This window comes from Ambystoma mexicanum, chromosome 14 (genome assembly GCF_040938575.1).
Source record: "Ambystoma mexicanum isolate Mex_15411 chromosome 14, UKY_AmexF1_1, whole genome shotgun sequence".
NCBI classification, from domain to species: Eukaryota; Metazoa; Chordata; class Amphibia; order Caudata; family Ambystomatidae; genus Ambystoma; species Ambystoma mexicanum.
In genome coordinates this window covers 88,600,706-88,620,663 of record NC_090940.1, presented here as the reverse complement: position 1 = coordinate 88,620,663, position 19,958 = coordinate 88,600,706, and the positions used below count along the sequence as shown (strand labels likewise).

At 47.9% G+C, this 19,958-nt stretch overlaps 1 protein-coding gene across 7 annotated transcripts in view; it reads right to left on the bottom strand.

The window, feature by feature from the left end:
• RYR3 (ryanodine receptor 3) overlaps positions 1-19,958 on the bottom strand; it is a 1,751,462-nt gene that overhangs the window by 137,111 nt on the left and 1,594,393 nt on the right. For all 7 annotated transcript variants that reach the window (XM_069638568.1, XM_069638566.1, XM_069638573.1 and 4 more), the window contains 2 exons: positions 17,911-18,114; positions 15,919-16,049 (listed from right to left, as the gene is read on the bottom strand). In XM_069638568.1, coding sequence (XP_069494669.1) covers positions 15,919-16,049; positions 17,911-18,114 — 335 coding nt within the window. The remainder of the gene's footprint in view (positions 1-15,918; positions 16,050-17,910; positions 18,115-19,958) is intronic.

Genomic DNA, 19,958 nt, shown 5'->3' with positions numbered 1-19,958 from the left:
ACAACGAGGAAATGTTGTGCTCGCTGAAAGATAATTCAGCTAGACAATTCTGGCAACTCATAAACAGAACCTCCAGACCCGATGTAGCACATAATCTTAACCCTATTGATGAACAGACATGGATGGGATACTATACTAATCTGTATGCACGTAGTGAGCTCACAGAGCATTAATCTTATTCGCGGGTGGCTACCCAGTGGAATTGTACCTTCGCGATCGATAAGATCAGAGAGAGGATAGTTAAGGCCAGCACTTCCAGAGCTGCCAGACCTAACGGCCTCTCGAAAGCTCTTTTTAAGGGCAATCCGGATAAGTGGTCTAAGGCTTTTTTTCTTCTCTTCCAAGATATAAATCGGACAAAGTCCATTCCATGTTCATGGAATATGAGCTACATCATCCCAGTTTATAAGAAGGGGGACAGATCCTTGCCATCAAATTACCGGCCAATAGCCCTTTTAGATTCTGATTCCAAAATATATGCAAGCCTTATTCTCCAACAAATTGAACAGTGGGCAGCCTTAAACTACATCTATTCGCCATTTCAATTTGGTTTTCGGAAAGGCATTGGCACCATGGCTGGGGGTCTGCTGATCTCCCCATTACAAGAAATGGGATGGAAAAAAGGGGCAAGCCCAGTTTATTTGGTAAGCATGGATCTGTCCCTTGCCTTTGATTTGGTGAATCGAGAAACACTTTGGAAAAAATTGCACCGATTGGGTCTGCCTCAAGACATCTTGGATATTTTAATTCACTTGCATGATGGTTCTACGATACAAATCCGTCTGAATAATGAAGGCCTCTTGTCTATGCCAATTAAGACGTCCAATGGACTCAGACAAGGTTGCATTTTCGCCCCTACTTTGTATAACTTGTATACATCCGACATTGGCCCAGTGTTATTGAATGCCTCCTTTATTCAACCTAAGATGGAAGGGAATAAAATGTGCTGGTGCTCCTATGCGGACGACTTTTAATTGTTCGACAGTACTCCGATGGGGCTCCAGCATTTGTTAACAGCCTTTGCAATTTATATGACATGTAATGGTTTAGCTGTCAATCCACAAAAATCGCATATCTTGTGCTTTACTGGAAAGAGAAAGCCTCTTCTAAAAAGCTGGTTTTTGAATAAAATCAAATTGGGAATCAAAAATTCAAGGACATATTTAGGCTTCTTTCTGAGCGCGAATTTAAATGGCGCTCAAGTATTTAATCCATTTCTGCTAAAAGTTAAAGCTTGCACTACTCAAATGCGCATAGTAGACCGTAAATTTGGCGGATTTTCTTACATTCCTTAGCTAAGATTTTATAAACAAAAAATCATCCTGAAAATCCTGTATGGTAGTGAAATTCCATTTATTGCGGGTAAGTTGGATGTGAACAAATTGGAGGCGATCACTCTCAGAGAAACTATTGTTTTCCTCCCGAAATGTGTCCCAATAGCAGCTGGTCGCTATGACTTGGGCTTACAATCACTTAAGAGTATTGTAGAGTGGAAATGTTTACTGCTGTTGCGTAATTTTATCGCCCAAACCGAAAACAATTTGTACAATGAACTGGCCGACATGCTGAAACAAGGTGTATCTAAATCGGCACTGCTGATCAAATTAATGTCATTGTGTAAGATTTTGTTGAGCTGTGCTGGAGTATCCTTGAACACTCTTATATCCAATCCTAAAAAAGTGAAACTGCTTTTGCAAAATATTGATTGGATGAATACTATTCCTTTCCAAATAGAGGGTGGCGAAACTGGTTTATGAGATTCAGATTTAATGTTTTGCTCACTGGAGAAATACTTGCTTTAAGAACAAAACACTCGAGACACACAATAGTGTGCAGACATTGCAGGGATCCTGATGTAAAAGAAACACTGAGGCACCTGTTGCTTGAGTGTCCAGCCTTGATCAAGAAGAGACTGTATTATTTCTCTCGCTTTGTCCCTGATGTAACTAAAGTGGACCTGAACCAAGTGTGGAAATGTATGTTTTTCGCCAAAAAAATTCCATTGCAGTTAGCAGTTGTCATATTCCTTAAGACAGAGTGTGGTCTTTCTTCACCTTTTATATAGGTGTTTTAGAAAAATGGAAATTTCTATTGTCCTCTGAACTGGTTATAAACAGGCGGATGTAATTTAGTATGAATTCTGTACTTGCTTGATAATTATTGTCTAGCACATAAACAGGCTGATGTAATCTAGCATGAATTTTAGTATTTGCCTGACAATTATTGTCTAGTGTACACGCAACTATTTTTTAGCATGCCTTTAGATCAAATGTTTTATTGAAATATTGTCTAAATTTTAGATGTGAAATTTTAGATGTGAAATTTTAGAGGTGAAATTGTTTCTTACTATTGTTTTTTTTCTGTACAATTTTGTTAAGTTTTTTTTTAAAACCGTATACAAATAAAATAATAATAACAAATTCAGGGAGAAGCCCACCCTGTGCAGCAGCAATCAGGTGCCCCTAGGTGGGATAAGACCTGCACCACTGAGTTCCCTCGAATCAGCCAGACATCCAAGTATGGAAATAGGTGGACCCAGGATCTCCTGAGGTGAGCCGTGACTACCGCCATGAGCTTTGTGAAGATCGTTAGGGTGGAGGTCAGACCAAAGGGAAGCACCTTGAACTGATAGTGCTTGTCCTCTATGGTGAACCATATGAACTTCCTGTGCTTTCAATGAATCGGCACATGGAGATAAGCGTCCTGTAGATCTATTGACACCAGCCAGTCCTATAGCCTATTTGAGGATGGGCGTTGCTCCGTGGCTTCTGAGCTCCTACCCTCCAAGGGCCTACCCTTAAATGTGGTACCTGGGCAAGGAATGTCCCAGGGTTATTTTAGCTGCCCTTTCACTCAAAGTCTTCATAGTCATTGATGGGCATGGCCTGCAGTCTCTGATGTCCTGGTCTGAGCCCAAGCACCGAAGACAAATAGTGTCAGTTACCAATATCTTCCAGTCAGAGGGAGTGCAATAAATGGAAAAACGCATTTCAGAATGTTTGGTAACCGTGCAAAAAAAGGGGAACTGAGGGCATAGGACATAGTGAGTTTCATATATATGCTACCTGGTATCACTTCTGGAGGCAAGGAGCTGGGATGTTGAGTGATTTGAACGCTAGCGATGTGCCATGGCCCCTGCAGGAGAAATGTTTTAGGGAGCAGGCTAATGTTGCTGATGGGACCCTCCCACAGATTACTTGTTTTAGATATAATCTATTAGAAAGAGCCAATATTGCAGCTCTAGAGTCTGGAGGACACAGACCAGTGTGACAATTTAAAATGTGTCCAAGCGGAGAAGCTTGATGTCCAGAATGAGCCTGGTTCACCTGTTCGTTTTTGGGGTTAAAGAAGTACTGAAAATACCAGCCTTTTTCTAACTTCTGTGGATGATACAATCTCAAGCAATGTCCACTACGAGCATCTCTGAGGGAGGCATGGGCATAGGGGGAGAGTTGGGGGGACAAGAACATAAGAATGGAGGACAGTAGCCAAGCAAGATGATCTGAAGGATCCAGCAGTCTGATGTTATCTGCCCCACTACTTGCTGAGCAGCCTTATCCTGCCCCATACAGGGCGTTGCAGCTGGTGGTTGCAGACACTGTGGCGAATTACATATCACGGTTTGCTCCTGTACCCAGGGAGGGGCAAAAATACTGCTCTTACAGTCTTGGCAGTTGCTGCTTAAGGCCCGATGGCCCTTCACTATGAGGTACGAAACATGGACAATAGCTGCTCTGATAGAGGAGGGCAAGGAAGGTGTGGTAGTCGTGAGAGCCAATAGATTTTTCTATGGCCCTGAAGGCTTTGAACTTCTCCAAGCGAACACAAGTTGTTCTGTAAACAGATTGTTCCAGTGCAGCAGCATGTTCAAGAGTTTGGACTGTATATCTTCTTCCAGGACTGCCAACTAATCACAGCCCCTAATTGCATGGATCCTGACATGCAAACCATGGAGTCCAGTCCCATCTTGAGCATCTGTTTAATTGTCTCTTTCCCATCACAAACCAGAAGATGGAAGGGGCCTTGCATATCTTGTGGGAGATGCCTCGCTATCTCACTAGACGCATCCAACTAAGTGTAGGTATGATGGGGTAGCATGCAGGTGACATTCATAGAACGCAGAGCCAGCCTGCCAGATTCAAAAGGTTATGTCCCCAGATATCCTATTATTTAAACTCTATGTCTGGGAAGGTGGTTTGGAAAGTCTTCGGCTGAGTACCAGCTCTAGATGCCTGCATCACCAGGCTCTCTGGGCTGGGGTGCAAGGTCTGGAACCCTGGGTCATTTGGCACAAGTAATTGGTTTTGTGAGACTGTTTGGACACAAGAAGTGCGTTAGTGTGCTTCAGTATCATGCCAGTGGTGGTTTGCCTCAGGAATTGCACAAGGATGTTGGCATTGATATAGACTTGGGGGTTAGAGTGAATGGACTGAGTTAAATGTGGGTTCAGACATGAGATGTTTGGAGGCTCCTTCCAATGAGGATGACGTGATCCTATCCGTGACAGAGCTTAATGTGTGCTTGTGGTTAACATGTTTGAAGGACCTTAATCAGAGTACGGTAGAAGTGGCCATCCGAGCGATGGGACTGAGCTGAATTTGTGCTTGTCTTTGAGGTGATTGAAGGAGTTTTTCAGTAAGGTACACTTGGTCATTTGAGTGATCAGATTGAGCTGAATGTGTGCTCTTGTTTGATATGTTTGAAGGACCTGTCCATTAAGGTAAGCTTGGCCATCTGAGTGCTTCGATTGAGCCAAATGTGTCCTTGTGGTTCAGATATTTGAAGGACCTTTCTAGTAAGGCAAACGTGGGTATCTGAGCGATGGAACTGAAATACTTCAGCATTGTTACAAAAGGATTGCTTGTAATAGGTCTGGAAAAGATCTGGGCTATGCTAATGTCGGGACTGTCTGGACTCGGAGCTAGCTAGCCTTTTGGTTGTAGCCCCTGAGCTTCTATTCGGGGCTACAAACAAAAGAACCAGGGCTAAAGCCCCCCCAGCCATCCCTTGGTGACGCCTCTGGGAATAATGTTAATACTGGACATGTTTGTCCCAAACTCAGGACCACTAGTAAAAAGTGTCTGCGCACTGAGATTCACACCTGTTACCTCATAACAAACATTAGTGTGTACTTGAACAAAAATCGGGTCTCTTTGTTGGAAAGGTACCAGCAAACTCAACCAGCTGACATGAATAATTTCCACCTGGAGCGACTTGTCTGGGAGCAAAACATCTTGTATATTAACTAAGGGTGCATCGCACGTTGCAAGGAATTGGTGTACGACTCTTAGTAAGATGGCGTAACAAAAATGAGTCCTTTTCTGCTGACTAGACCTCTCACACTTTCTGTGTTTTAAGAAGCAAGTTGATACATTTTAAAAAACATACTTTGAAAACCACTGGGAGAGGTATCATGATTTTCAGAGGCCATTTGTAGCTGGAGATTCCACTAGCCGGACGGGTAAACTGGAGAAATTACCTCACCGTAATATTCTTTCTATGGATTCTTCTCCCACAGATTCCTCATCTTGATAGATATTCCACCACAGCTCTGCTGCTCGGAAACCTTTTCCACAGGGGTGTAGTGGACCTCGACTCAGCCGTCGATCATCCCTTCGTCTTGCGCGGTGGTCGTTCGTCGGCACCGGAAGTGACGTCAGGCACCATACAAATACCACGTCACTACGCCACATGCCTCAGTTCCTCCCTAATTTTCCCAGCACAAGCGCTGCATAGGAAAAATGGAAGGAGGCTAAGCAGTCTTAAATTTGTAACTATGGAATAGAAACCAAAGGTTAAAAACATTCCAATTAGAAAAACATCTCTTTTTTAAATTATATTTTTATTTGAACAACTGAGATGAGCACCCCAAAGCCATCACCAACGTACTACATGGAATCAGAAGCCAAAAGCCACAACACTTTCTGAGCGGGGATGGCTGGGCGCGGTGATGAGGAATCAGCGGGAGAAGAATCCCTAGAAAGAACATTACAGTAAGGTAATTTCTCCTTCAATGGATTGCTTTTCTCCCGCAGATTCCTCTTCTTGATAGACTCGCCAAGCAGTAAGACAAAGGAGGAGGGCAGAAAGGATTACACAGCAGGTTCTGCAGATCCACTCTGCCAAAGCGTGCATCAGCCTCACGTGCAACATCCAGAGCATAATGCTTTGTAAGAGTATGTAAAGGGGACCATGTGGCAGCACGGCAAATGGTCCAAACAGGGACCCCCTCTGAAGGGCCGAGGAAGTAGAGACTTCACTGGTGGAATGGGCCCTGATACCTGGTGGGACCTTTTTCACGCCGACTGATAGCACTCATGGATGCATAAAATGATCCAGCATGAGATGGTCTATTTGGTAATCGCAAGACCTTTGCGTGAAAGCGAATGGAGGATGAACAACTGGTCCGTCTTCCTGAAATCCACTGTGCGGGCAACATAAAAGCTGAGGGCTCTTTTAGGATCCAGACAGTGAAAACTCTCTACTTCCTTGGAAGTGTGTGGCAGAGGGTAGAACAAAAAAGCCATCTTAAGGGACAACAACCTAAGCGAACAAGAATGCATAGGCTCAAACAGAGCCGCCATAAAAAAGATGAGAACCAGGTTAAGGTCCCAAACCTGGACCAACAAAGGGAGCTGGTGGGAATTAGTTGAGAAGGCCTTTCAGGAATTGAGCCATGAAAGGTATGTAGACAGTTGCAACCTGAAAGCCTGAAGAGGCTAGTGACAAAAGGAACTCCATCACCATTGTGGTAGGGCAAGAGATGGGGTCAACCTCGCATTCCCTGCACCACACCTCAAATCTTCTCCACCTGCACGCATACACAGATCTGGTAGATGGTCTGTGTGCAGCCAGCAACACCTCAAGAGCATCCTCAGAGAGATCCCAGTCATCATACCTCATGCGTCAAGAGCCACACATGTAGGTTGAGAGAATCAAGGGTCGGGTGTAGTATCTGACCCTCCAACTGGGTGAGGAGATCTGGACGCTGAGGCAACCAGTGAGGTGGACAGATGGACAGATCCAAGAGGTTGGAGTACCACGTCCTCCTCGCCCAACCCGGGGCGATCAAGATCATGGTCACTCGAAACTTCTTCAACCTCCTTAGAATCCATGGAATGACGCGGATCGGAGGGAACGTGTAATGGAGAGGGAAGGTCCAATCCATCAGAAATGTGCCCCCCACCGCACCGCTCTCTGGGAATTTCCTCAAGCAAAACTGTTTGCACTTCCTGTTGGCTTCCGTAGCTAACAGATCCACTGCTGGGGTACCCCAGAGAGCGAACAACTTTTCCAGGACTTCCTGGCACACTTCCCACTTGTGTGAGACCATGCTCTGCCAGCTTAGAGCGTCTGCCAAACTGTTCTCTGTCCCCGCCAGATGAACTGCTGAGACCAAGATTTGATTCTCTAGCAAGTAGAACCACAGTTACATTGCTTCTGTGCAGAGGGGATGGGAATGCACTCCACCTTGTTGGTTTAAGTAGTGCATGGCCACCGTGTTGTCTGTCAGAATCCGGACATGCTTCCCCTTGAGCGATGGGGTGAAAGCCTTCAGGGCTAGCCTAATGGTTGACAACTCCAGCCTGTTGACATGCCACCTGGCTTCCAACGCAGTCCTGCAGACCTGCAATTCTTCACAGTGAGCGGCCCAACCCTTCAGGGACGCAACCGTGACCACTCAGGCCTGAGGCCAAGGAGGCCAGAAGGGTTGTCCTGCCATCAGATTCTTGCGGGTGTCCCACTAGCCGAGTCCACAAACTACCTGGCTGGACACCCGCCACTGAAGGGATCTCATGGACAGAGTGGCCTCTAGCACCAGAAACATGCAGGAGGCCATGAGGCTCAAAAGGTGGAGAAAGGAAGCCTCCGGTAAGGTGCCTTGGACCATCTGTTCTAAGTTGGCTCTCTCATTGGGACAGAAGGCCCCCCCCCCGAGTGTCTAGGACTGCCCTGATGAACTGGAGACTTTGGACTGGTGCCATGTGGGACTTCTTCAAGTTCAGGGAGAAACCCAGCTTGTGCAGTAGCCGACAGGTGTCGTCTAAATGAGTCAAAACCTGTCCTGCTGACTTCCCCCGGAGCAGCCAGTCGTCCATGTGCAGGAATCTGTGGACTCCGTCTCCTGAGGTCAGGGATGTCATTTCAGCAAAATGCTAGGCATAGCGGAAGTGACATCACATTACCCTTGACCTCTGATGACATCACAGTGATGTAATTTGTCCCCACCCCAAAGTGACATCACGGGAAGCGATGGAACACAACCTTTCACCCCTCGATAAAACAGGAAGTGGCATCACATAGCATTGTATCTAAGTATACTACGAACAATATGGTTACGATATCACAGTAAAGTGGTATACATTTCATACAGGAATGGATCACCATATGTATCATTAATATCAGTGAATATAGGCCATAGTACCAAATCACTGTGAATGCAAACAGACGTCCAAGACCAAACGATAATGATGTGTTAGTATATAGCACTTACTCTTAAACGCTTCATATAGAATAAATATACATACAATATCACCCAACCTGTGTTGGTACTCATTTATCAACCTCAGCAGGATGAAAGGCTGAGTTGACCTTGCTGGGAGTCGAACCTGCAACCTGCTGATCACACAAACATTGCAGCAGCCAGCGCTCAACCCACTGAGCTATCTTCACAGCTATAGCTATCAGAAAACCAGCCACTTCAGAAACAAAGCCACATGCTGCTGGTCAAAGCCCATGAGCCTCAATCTAAATTTTTTTTTTTAAATAATTGTTTTTTCTTTTTTTTTTTAGGGGTAGCAAGCGAGACCACAGGGGTAGCAAGGTAGACCTCTGCGACCACTGACCTCTCCTTAATGATGTCCATGCCTGAGGTCAGCCGCGACTACCGCAATGAGCTTGGTGAAGACCCTTGCAGCGAAGGTCAACCCAAAGGACTGCACTTTGAACTAATAGTGCTTGTCCCCAATGAGGAACTGCAGGAATTTCCTGTGCTTCTGATATATGGGCACATGGAAGTAGGTATCCTGCAGGCCTAGGGACACCAGCCAGTCCTGAAGAGCGAGAGCGTGGAAAATTTCTCTCAACGTCACTATCCTGAATATGTCTTTTCTCAGGAACTTGTTTAGGGCTCTGAGGTCCAAAATGGGATGGAGACCTCCTCCTTTTTTGGGTACCAGGAAATATTGGCAATACCAGCCCAACCCTCTCTGATCGGGAGGCCCCTCTTGCACGGCACCCTTTTGACAACAGGGCTCTCAGTTCTTCCTGGAGCTCCTGTCCCGGTTGGATTGGTGAAGACGGGGGTCTGTCTGGAGGTTTTCTCAAAAAGGGGAGACAATAACCCCACCAAATTAAATGCAGAACCCCAGCACCAGAGGTTATCTCCTGCCACTGAGACCAATGCCCTGCCAAAAGTCCACCAACCGGTATGTTGTGGGAGGGGAAAATCAGAGTGGCTTCGAAGGCGCTGTTGCCCCCGCCACAGCAGCTGCTGTCTGCTGGCCCTTAGAAGCTCCCTTGCCCATTCCAGGATGCGAGAAATGCCTCTGCCCCTGCCTGGCTTGTGGGGGCTGCGCTTTCATGCCATAAAGCACATAGGGCTCTTAGCCTCTGCCTCTGGAGGCAAAGTTGAAAGCAGGCTTAGCTGGCTGAGCAGCCAGACCTAGCGATTTAGCAGCGATTTTAGACTCCTTGAATTTCTCCAAAGAGTCATCCGCCTTCTGTCGGAAAAGCATCTCCCCCTCAAAAGGCATGTCAAGAAGGTGGTTTTGTACATTGGGGGAGAAGCCTGAAGTTTTCAAATAGGCCCGCCCTCTCATAACTACTGCCGACCCCATGGAGCGGCCAACGCAGTCAGCAATATCCAGGCCTGTTTGCAAGGACTGCTAGACAGTATCCATCCCATCCTCCACCAGCTGTCCCGCATATGACCTTCCGGGACATATTCTGCTGCATGCTCTACTGCCTTCCACAAACTGTAAGAAAGCTTTGCGAAACCGCAAGCTACGTGTGTGGCCTTAAGAGCCATGCTGCCGGAGGTAAACACCTTTTGGGCCGAGGTATTAATCCTTTTCCCTTCCCTGTCTGTAGGGAGATTCAACATGAATGCCGCAGGCCTGGAGGATATAGTGGCAGCCTGAACTACCAGCCCTTTCGGGGAAGGCTGTGTTGAGCTGAAGAAGGGATCCGATTTTTTAGCCGGTCCGATAGCACAGCGAGTAGAGCGATCGCTTTGGCATGTCTGTAGATCCTGCCGACGCAGGTTTGAATCCCAGGAGGGCCAAACTCAGCCTTTACTCCTTCCGAGGTCGATAAATGAGCACCACACACCGTGGGTAATAATAAGCAGCACTCAGATACCAGAGGTTTCGTAATGCTAAATTATTAATATTATCCCCTCTTGCCGGCCTGTACTTCCCTGTGACATTGGTACTCGTGGGGGGCAAAGATCATGGGGTCCACCAGATGGAAGACAAAGGGTCAGCTATGGCCTGATTGAAGGGCATGTTATGTTCAATAGCCGGGCCCTCATCCAGGATGTCCGTCAGGTCATCCCCTTGATGGGGAATGGCGGATGACTTGAGGCTGCGTGTGAACCACTTTCTCTACCAATGTCCTGAATTTGAATGAGAGTGAGTGTAGGGTTCTTTGTGTTGCATCTCAAGATCTGGAGATGTGTCCAACCCACTGGTATCTTGAAGGCCTAGAGCCAGTGCCATCAAGTTGTCTCAGTCCTCAAAATAGTTGACGCCGCCGGATCCCACAAAGATGGGGTCGACCTCTTCACATTCTTCAGCTTTATCGGTGCTGAAAATCGACCTCATTTAGTCGAAAAACCCTGTACGTGACAGTGGTTAAAAAGCGCTGACATCGATGGTCGACGTCGAAGGCTTATCTTTCGGCTCCACAGGTCTGCATGCCGAGGCCAATGGCTTAGATTGCATCAGAGCCCTAGAGACCAAAGGGTTAAATACCGGCGCTGGTAGCTCCGACAGTCGATGCGTGCCATAGGAAAGTCTTTTAGAGGGCGATTTCCTAGCCTCGTAGGGCACAGAGCTCGAAAGCCCAGTCGGCGCCGAAGGCATTAACTTTTTGGCCAGAGTGGGGTCAGGGGTACCGAGCACCACTTTTGCTAGCGAGACCTGCTCATCGGGGGTGGGAGCCGTGCCGACAGCCCACTGTTGATGAAACATGTCAAGCATTTATTTTTTAAACAAATCCTACTCTTCCCGAGTGGTCGGTCCCTTAGAGGGCTTACCTAGCTCAGAGGAAGAATCCGATTCCCGCTGTGGTGGCGTTGCTTCTTCTTCCCTGAGGAAGAGAATGAGGAATGGCTTCTGGAGTGGCACCTCTTTTTTGTTTTCTTGTGGTGCCAGCTCTCGTCGGGACGGGTGGGCTCCTCAGTCTCAGCCTCAGACGACCGGATGGGAGAGCGCGCCAGAGACTTTGGCGATGATCGGCCAAGGGCCAGTTTACCGGCTCTGTGTTACAGGGACTTGGGTTGCCATCTTGGCGCATGATGCGCAGGTCCCTGTGTCATGAGTGGACCCAGACACCACAAACAGGCGTCATGTGGGTCCGTCAACGACATTTTGGTCTCGCAATCCGAGCATTGCTTGAAACCCGAGATCTATTGTAAAGACATTGCCGAGGTAAATCAGAATAATTTATTGAATGCCGTTGAGTGAAACTGGAGCAAGTTCACAATGCAGCGTGTGAGCGTGTGGAGAAAAGGAATTGTGGCATGGGTCATAGTGGCGTTTGACGTCACTTTCGGAGCGAACGATCGGCCATCGAGCAAGACGGATCGATGATCGACGGCCGCGTCGAGGCCCACTACGCCCCCTGTGCAAAAAGTTTCCGAGCAGTAGAGCTGTGGATGGATATTTATCAAGATGAGGAATTAGCAGGAGAGAAGCAATCCATTCTAGTTGATAATGATGTGCAGTGTGAGTATGAAACATGTGCACCTATTGCAATGAAAGCATCACTAAGCTTTGCCTTGGAAGAGCAACTAATCATGCTTTGGCAAATGCGATGCAAGTATCCGACATTGAAATCGAGAAGTCTTTCTGGCAAGGTGGACCAGGCTCAGCTACGGAGAATACACCTGCTTAATGCCCGATGGGCAACCTCCAGGATGCAGTAACCAGTGACCTTGGCAGCCGGGGTCCCGTGGGTGTACTGCTCTATAATTCAATCGAATTGAAGAGCCACCAAGACCCACGCAGAGCCATTTTATCTCTAGAAAGCCCAGCGGGTCAGCGGCAGAGCACTAAGGCGAACGAACGGCTTCAGTAGCGAGCTATTTCCATCCACGTGACGCAAAGCGGAGGCTCAGAAGGACACTTAATCAGAAAGGCTCCTTTTATAGGCGCAGAATGACATGAAAGCCCAAGAAATGGAGAGGGGCTGGGGGGAGAGGCTAGCTCGGAAGTCTGGAGGAGGGCGAGAGGCTCTCACCGTGCAGCTTCATTAGCGGAGGCCGGTGGGGACAGGGTGGCACGGCGCTCGCTCCGGTGACTCATGTGCGGCACTGGTAAGTGAGGACGTTGCCCAAATGCCCATAGCATCCCATTCTAAGAGGGGCATGCTGTCCTTCTCCCGGTGCTTGTCGGGTAAGAGATGCTAGGAGACCGCAAGGGAAAGAAACGTGCCATCCATTTACCTTTAGAAATGCGCTCAGGTTGGTAAATACGGGTTCAGCTGTCCAGTAATATCAGTGATACTAATAGCGAATACCATTATTTACCATTTACATCGCACACACGGGGCTATCTCTTGACGGGTTAGAATAAGTGTTTGATCCTCATGTATCAACCTGAGAAAAAAGGATGAAGGGCTGTGCCTGCTTTGCTCAGGATTCGACCCTGTGTTCTGCAGGTTGCCCACAGATCTCTGAAGCAAACTCGTGACTTGCCGGGCCATCGTATAACACATCTGGTGCACACAGTGGTGTAAGATGTATGCCGCGGTCGAAATGCTGGACACACAAGGTGATAGACCGTACACAGTATACGTACTACATAAAGTGTGCAAAGAGCTTAGACGTTGCCTAGATGGGTATATCCAACACGAAATGCGTATGCTCTGAGCAAACACGAGAGTAGGTTATAGCCAAACAGATACAAGGAGTGCACAGATGGGTAGGGTGTGTTCACTGAGGGCTACAGCCATATGCAACGAGGCCTTCAGTCCTATAAAGAAAACAGCAAGACAATCCTTGCCGTCTTGGGTGTTACAAGCTGGATAGTCCCAGTAACAGACTATGCTGACTTGATATCATGGCCCCATTAACTCTGCCAGCCTGGCTTTTAAACATTGACTTGGGCTGCAACAACCTGTGTCTTTTCCATAGTGGAGTTCTTCGCACTGTAGAAAAGGCTATTTCAAAGTGATTAACCACTATTCTGTCATCCTTATCTGTAAGCGTGCATTCCTAGGCCAAGCATAGCCCCAAGCATAGCCCCAAGCATAGCCCCAAGCATAGCCCCATATGCCGTGGTACACACCCTAGACCCAGATACAGCCATCATATAGTAGTGCATGCCCATCATGTGATGAGTACAGCCATCCTATGCCAGATACAGCCATCATATAGTAATGCATGCCCATCATGTGATGAGTACAGCCATCCTATGCCAGATACAGCCATCATATAGTAATGCATGCCCATCATGTGATGAGTACAGCCATCCTATGCCAGATACAGCCATCATATAGTAATGCATGCCCATCATGTGATGAGTACAGCCATCCTATGCCAGATACAGCCATCATATAGTAGTGCATGCCCATCATGTGATGAGTACAGCCATCCTATGCCAGATACAGCCATCATATAGTAATGCATGCCCATCATGTGATGAGTACAGCCATCCTATGCCAGATGCAGCCTTGTAGGCTTGGGTATTGCCATCAAACATCAACTGCATCCTTATATGCCCTGGCACAGCTAACTCATGCCAGACGCTGCCTCAAATGCCCAGTTAAAGTCATCCATGCTCTAGGTGAAGCCCCCTACAAACAGGCACAGCCATCATACATGAATGCAGGCACATCATGTAATGGGTACAGCCTTCCCATGAAACAAGTACACCCTAATATGCCTTGGTACTGCAACCTTACGCCAGGTGCTGCCTCAAGTGCCCAGCTACAGCCATCCATATGCGAGGTGAAGCTGCGTAAACCCAGGTACAGCCATCAGATATTAATGCAGGCACATCATGTAATGGGTACAGACATCATATGTCAGAGGCAGCCTTGAAGGCTTAGGTATTACCATGAAACGACAAGTACATCCTAATATGCCTTGGTATTGCAACCTTACGCCAGGTGCTGCCTCAAGTGCCAAGCTCCAGCCATCCATACGCGAGGTGATGCCGCGTAAACCCAGGTACAGCCAACAGTTATTAATGCAGGCAGATCGTGTAATGGGTACAATGTCAGAGGCAGCCTTGTAGGCTTGGGTATTACCATGAAACGACAAGTACATCCTAATATGCCTTAGTACTGCAACCTTACGCCAGGTGCTGCATCAAGTGCCAAGCTCCAGCCATCCATACGCGAGGTGAAGCCGCGTAAAGCCAGGTACTATCAGATATTAATGCAGGCACATCATGTAATGGGTACAGAAATCATATGTCAGAGGCAGCCTTGAAGGCTTAGGTATTACCATGAAACGACAAGTACATCCTAATATGCCTTGGTACTGCAACCTTACGCCAGGTGCTGCCTCAAGTGCCAAGCTCCAGCCATCCATACGCGAGGTGATGCCGCGTAAACCCAGGTACAGCCAACAGTTCTTAATGCAGGCAGATCGTGTAATGGGTACAATGTCAGAGGCAGCCTTGTAGGCTTGGGTATTACCATGAAACGACAAGTACATCCTAATATGCCTTAGCACTGCAACCTTACGCCAGGTGCTGCATCAAGTGCCAAGCTCCAGCCATCCATACGCGAGGTGAAGCCGCGTAAAGCCAGGTACTATCAGATATTAATGCAGGCACATCATGTAATGGGTACAGACATCCTATGTCAGAGGCAGCTTTGTAGACTTAGGTATTGCCATCAAACATCAAGTAACCCCTCATATGCCCTGGTACTGCAACCAGCTGCTGCCATTCATTCACCAGATGCAGCTTGATAATCCCAAGTGCATTTTTAATGTACTGACATACTACCATTACATACTGGGTGCAGCATCGTATTCCCAGGTAAGCCCTGGGTGTAGACCACTATGAGAAATGCACAGTCTCCTATGTGCAGTACCCAGCCTGCCTCTCCCTCCCAACAAATGCCAGTAGTGGGAGTCTCTGTTTGCAACGATGGTGGGGTGGAGTGGGGCTGCTCTTGGGGAGAAAGGGAAATGTAGGGAGCAAGAGACTCAAATAAGGCACCCCTTTTCTGAAGGGCACGTTTGATGCAGCTATCAGAAATCTGAAAGAATGAGGTTTAACTTGTCAATAACCTTTAAACATGAATAAATGCCATCAATTAAGAATCCCCCCTAGAAAGCATACTTTCTCTTTTCAGCCAAAGCTATATGGTCTGGAAGGTCACGTGTTGTTAGACTGGAATTGACAGTGTAAAGTTCCTATCTAGTAACTATGGAACACTGTAACAAAACCTGCTGGCATCCATTCTAAACATAACATGAATACTTTACCTACACGTTTATATGCAGTTTTATGAACCGCTAGTAGTATTAGTAGTAATGATGATAATAATGACAGTGAAAATGATAATGTGACACAGGCAAATCCCACTAAATGCACATCATACCTGTAGGATCCACTCCATGCTGCCCTGCGTCAGACCATGTGCCAACGGCCTTCTTTTAACCCTTAACAGTTGCAGGCTGACTACTATCTAAAGGGGTCTCGGGTTCACAACACATGGCAATCAATGACTTACGGGGTGTTGATGACAAGCCGGTCCCACTGCCCCTTGATGTCATCTTCAGAAGGCTGCTCAGTGATGTACAGGCCATCAAACTCAACATTGCGGGCAATTTCCTTTTCTCGCTTGAATACAACAAGAGGGACCTGGAAGGCGAGCAGGTGTTCATGAGAATAAGGGAAATGTGAGCATGCAAAGCACCATCACAACGAGCCTCTTGCCTCATGCCAATGGGCCTGGCACATCTAAGCCCAGACTGGGGGCGACTGTGCCCTGGAAGAAGAGCGCATGAACACTCATCACGCTGTAATGCTATAGAAAAATGTAACAAGGCCTCCCACACACTGTGCTTGGAGCACACTTCAAGTCTTTAGCTGGAATCACCTACGTCCCCCTTCCCATTAAGGTCCATTCTGTATCGCAGCACTGTACTAGTCGCGATCTGCCCACATCCTTGCACACAGTTCTTACAAAACCCCTACATATTGAGCCTCATTCCGAGATTGGAGGTAGCCATGGCGCTAATGGCGCCATGGCTCCCTCCAATAATGGTACCGAGTCTGCCCTCATTCAATGGGGACTTACCGGTCTAGTCGGACCTTTGCGGGACCGGTAAGTCCCCATTGAAAATACCATTCCCCATTCCCATTTGAGACCCCATAGGGCTCAATGGGAATGGGGAAGGTGCAAATAACGGTACTGCAATCTGCGGTACCGTTATTTACTCCCTGGACCCTTCGCGGCTCCCGCTAAGGCCGCCTGGTAAAACCAGGCGCCCTTAGCGGGACCCGCAAAGGGACCTCAGAATAGGGCGCAAAGGGATTACCGTCACCGTTGTCCTTACCGGTGCCGATAATCCCTTTGCGCCAGCCTCGGAATGAGGCCCATTGACCACAAAGGGAGTCATTGCGAGTTTGGAGGCAGCCATGGCGCTATTAGCGCCATGGCTGCCTCCAAACTCGTGTCCGGGTCCAGGTTCTCTGAATGGGGACTTACCGGGTCATTCCAACCTTGGAGGACCCGGTAAGTCCCCATTCAGAAAACCATTCCCCATTCCCATTTGAGCCCCCATAGGGCTCAATGGGAATGGGGAGGGAGCTAATAACTGGCCCGTAAATTACGGGCCCGTTATTAGCTCCCTGGTCCCTTAGCGGCTCCCGCTAAGGATGGCTGGTTTTACCTGCCGGCCTTAGTGGGACCCGCTAAGGGACCTCGGAATGCGGTGTTAAGGGGTTAACGGCACCAGCATCCTTACCGGTGCCATTAACCCCTTACCGCCACACTCGTAATGACCCCCAAAGTCTTTTGCTACGCTTGTACAGTCGTTGCTCAACCCTTCCTCCCCTTCCCACCTTCAGTGAGTTAGGGATACATTGGCAGGGCGAAGAAACAGGACTGGCGGACTGTCATGCCATTAGTCTCAATATCCATTACTTTATGAAGCCAGCAAGGCCAGTGGGTAGAGCCTCAAGGCAATTACAATTAACTCCACATTTCATTAGACTACATTCATGTTTTGCTTTCTCCTGCATAACTTCTCCAACAAAGGACCCTATCCTGCCCCCAGGCACGCCCAGATGTTCTCCTACTCTGTTCTGTCAGGCTCCTTCTTCATAACCAATGTGTTCCTAACCGAGGCTAGCTAAACGGTACACTGTGATAGACGATGGCGCCTTAGACTTTGCCAAAGATTGGCTATACCCAGAGGCATTGCTAGCGGGGAGCTGAGGGGGCTATAGCTCCAGGTCTTTTGATTGTAACCCTGGATAGAAGCTCAGGGGCTCCAAACAAAAGGCCAGCTATCCCCGAGTCCCGACAGTCCCGACATTAGCTTAGCCCCAGATCTTTTCCTGACCTAGCAACACCCCTGGCTATACCATTCTTGTGTCGACCTGAGCCGAGAGCGCACTAATAACTTTCTTCCTTCCATCACTATGTGCAGCGACTATGAATCTCGGCACGATAGTGTATTTGCGGCAACACGCCTCTCTTGAGGAGGTACGCTACCTTAAGACAGTAATAGCCAATGACACACAGGCAGGAGATGATGGTGTGGACGATCGCCAGGATCCGAAGCGCTGGAGCCATGTAACCAGTCGTTTCTTGCAGTACGAAATACACCACCCCTTCGTCATCCTCCTCCTCCTCTTCAAAGGTGTTCCACAAGTCTGAGTCTTCGTCTGTGTCATCGTCCAATGGTTCTTCAGTCACCTTATTATAAAGAATGCATGCACAGCTGTGTTGAGAATATTTTCATAACATGTGAATATTCCTATTTCTACGATTGCACACTCTATGGGCAATGGGATTGGTATTTCATGGGATGCAAGAGGACAAAAAGGGACGTCATTTTTAAGACTGACACATCATTGTATGGGTGTGGCTGATTGCAATTGGTTATGGCTCCACTCAACCCTAATTCTCCCCCTCTGGGGCGCCCCTGCTCTCTCTGTTCCAGATCCTCTGATACGGCTGCATCCTTAGCCCTAGCCCCACGGGTGCATCCCTGGGTACAGTGCGCCATTGCTTCGCAGCTAGGTTCACACTTTATAATCCCATACACACATAAGCGGCGAACAGCCCTTGAAAGGCAAGAGGGATATGTGTGTGGAGGGAAGCATTTGATAAGAATGGAGATATTTCTAACAGTATGCTTCCGTAATGTACAATAATTCCAATGTCATTATAACAATGACTCTGCAGCAACACATCACTTGTCTCTGTTGCAATCCCCAGAAGCTTTTTGAACAATTTAAATATGGCACCATGAGCCGATTATATTATGGTGTCATTCACACTTCCTTACAATGATCACTCCAACGTTGTATCCTATTTCAAGGGGAAGGCTGTAAGCTGTCAATCACTGCATCACCCTGTAACGGTGAGAGTTCTACCACTGGACATATGTGTACCTGCGGTGGAAGAGTGAGACCTAATGTATTTATTATGTTTGTATCTATGTATCTATTCATTGGAAATGCAAGGATTCAATACAACATCACTGTCCAAAAGCATACTAATTGCAGGAGTAGTCCACCTGCTGGGTGCTTCTCAAACCTTTGCAATATTGTGTTACAAAACTAATGCATACATGAAAGCTGGTGGTGGGGAAAGGAGATTGAAACAGTAAATGGGGATAACACAACTAACTTCAGAAATTGCAGTATTGACATATATATCGGAGTATGTGTAATCGAGTGGTGAGAGTGGTTGGGGATAAACGCAGCTGATGATAGCACTCTAAGGCTCGGGAGTCTCCCCTGGGAGATACGGGGGGTCATTACGACCTGGGCGGTAAGGGATACCGGTCACCGGTAAGGAGACCGGTGCCGGTAATCCCTTACCGCCCTATTCCAAGGTCCCTTGGCGGGGACCGTAAGGAACGTGTGGTCTGACCACACGTCCCTTACGGGTCCCGCTAAGGGACCAGGGCGCTAATAACGGGCTTGCAAGTCATGAGTCCTTTATCAGCGCCCTCCCCATTCCCATTGAGCCCTATGGGGGCTCAAATGGGAATGGGGAATGGTTTGTTCAATGGGGACTTACCGGTCCCGCCAGGGTCGGACTACACCGGTAAATCCCCATTGAACAACACCGGACACGGGCACGGTATGAGAGGCAGCCATGGAGCTAATAGCTCCATGGCTACCACCCATCTCATAATGAGGCCCAAGGTGATTTTGAAGACAGTGGGAGTAATTTCGACCCTGGCGATAGGGGGTTACCAGCCGGCCTTAGCGCGACCCGTTAAAGGACCATGGAGCTAATAACGAGACCGCAATTTGCGGGCCCGTTATTAGCTCCTTTCCCATTCCCATTTGAGCCCCCATAGGAATGGGGAATGGTTTTCGAAATGGGGACTTACTGGGTAACAGCACCATGACTACCTCCAAACTCGGAATGACCCCCAGTGACTACTGGAATATCCTTAGTTTGAAGCGTGTAACATGGTCTCCTACCTGGCTATAGGGACAATTAAGGGGGGCAGCTCTGGGGTCTGGATGCCTCCCAAGCCACTGGATGATGGGCGTGTGAGAGGTATGGGGAGCATTCCT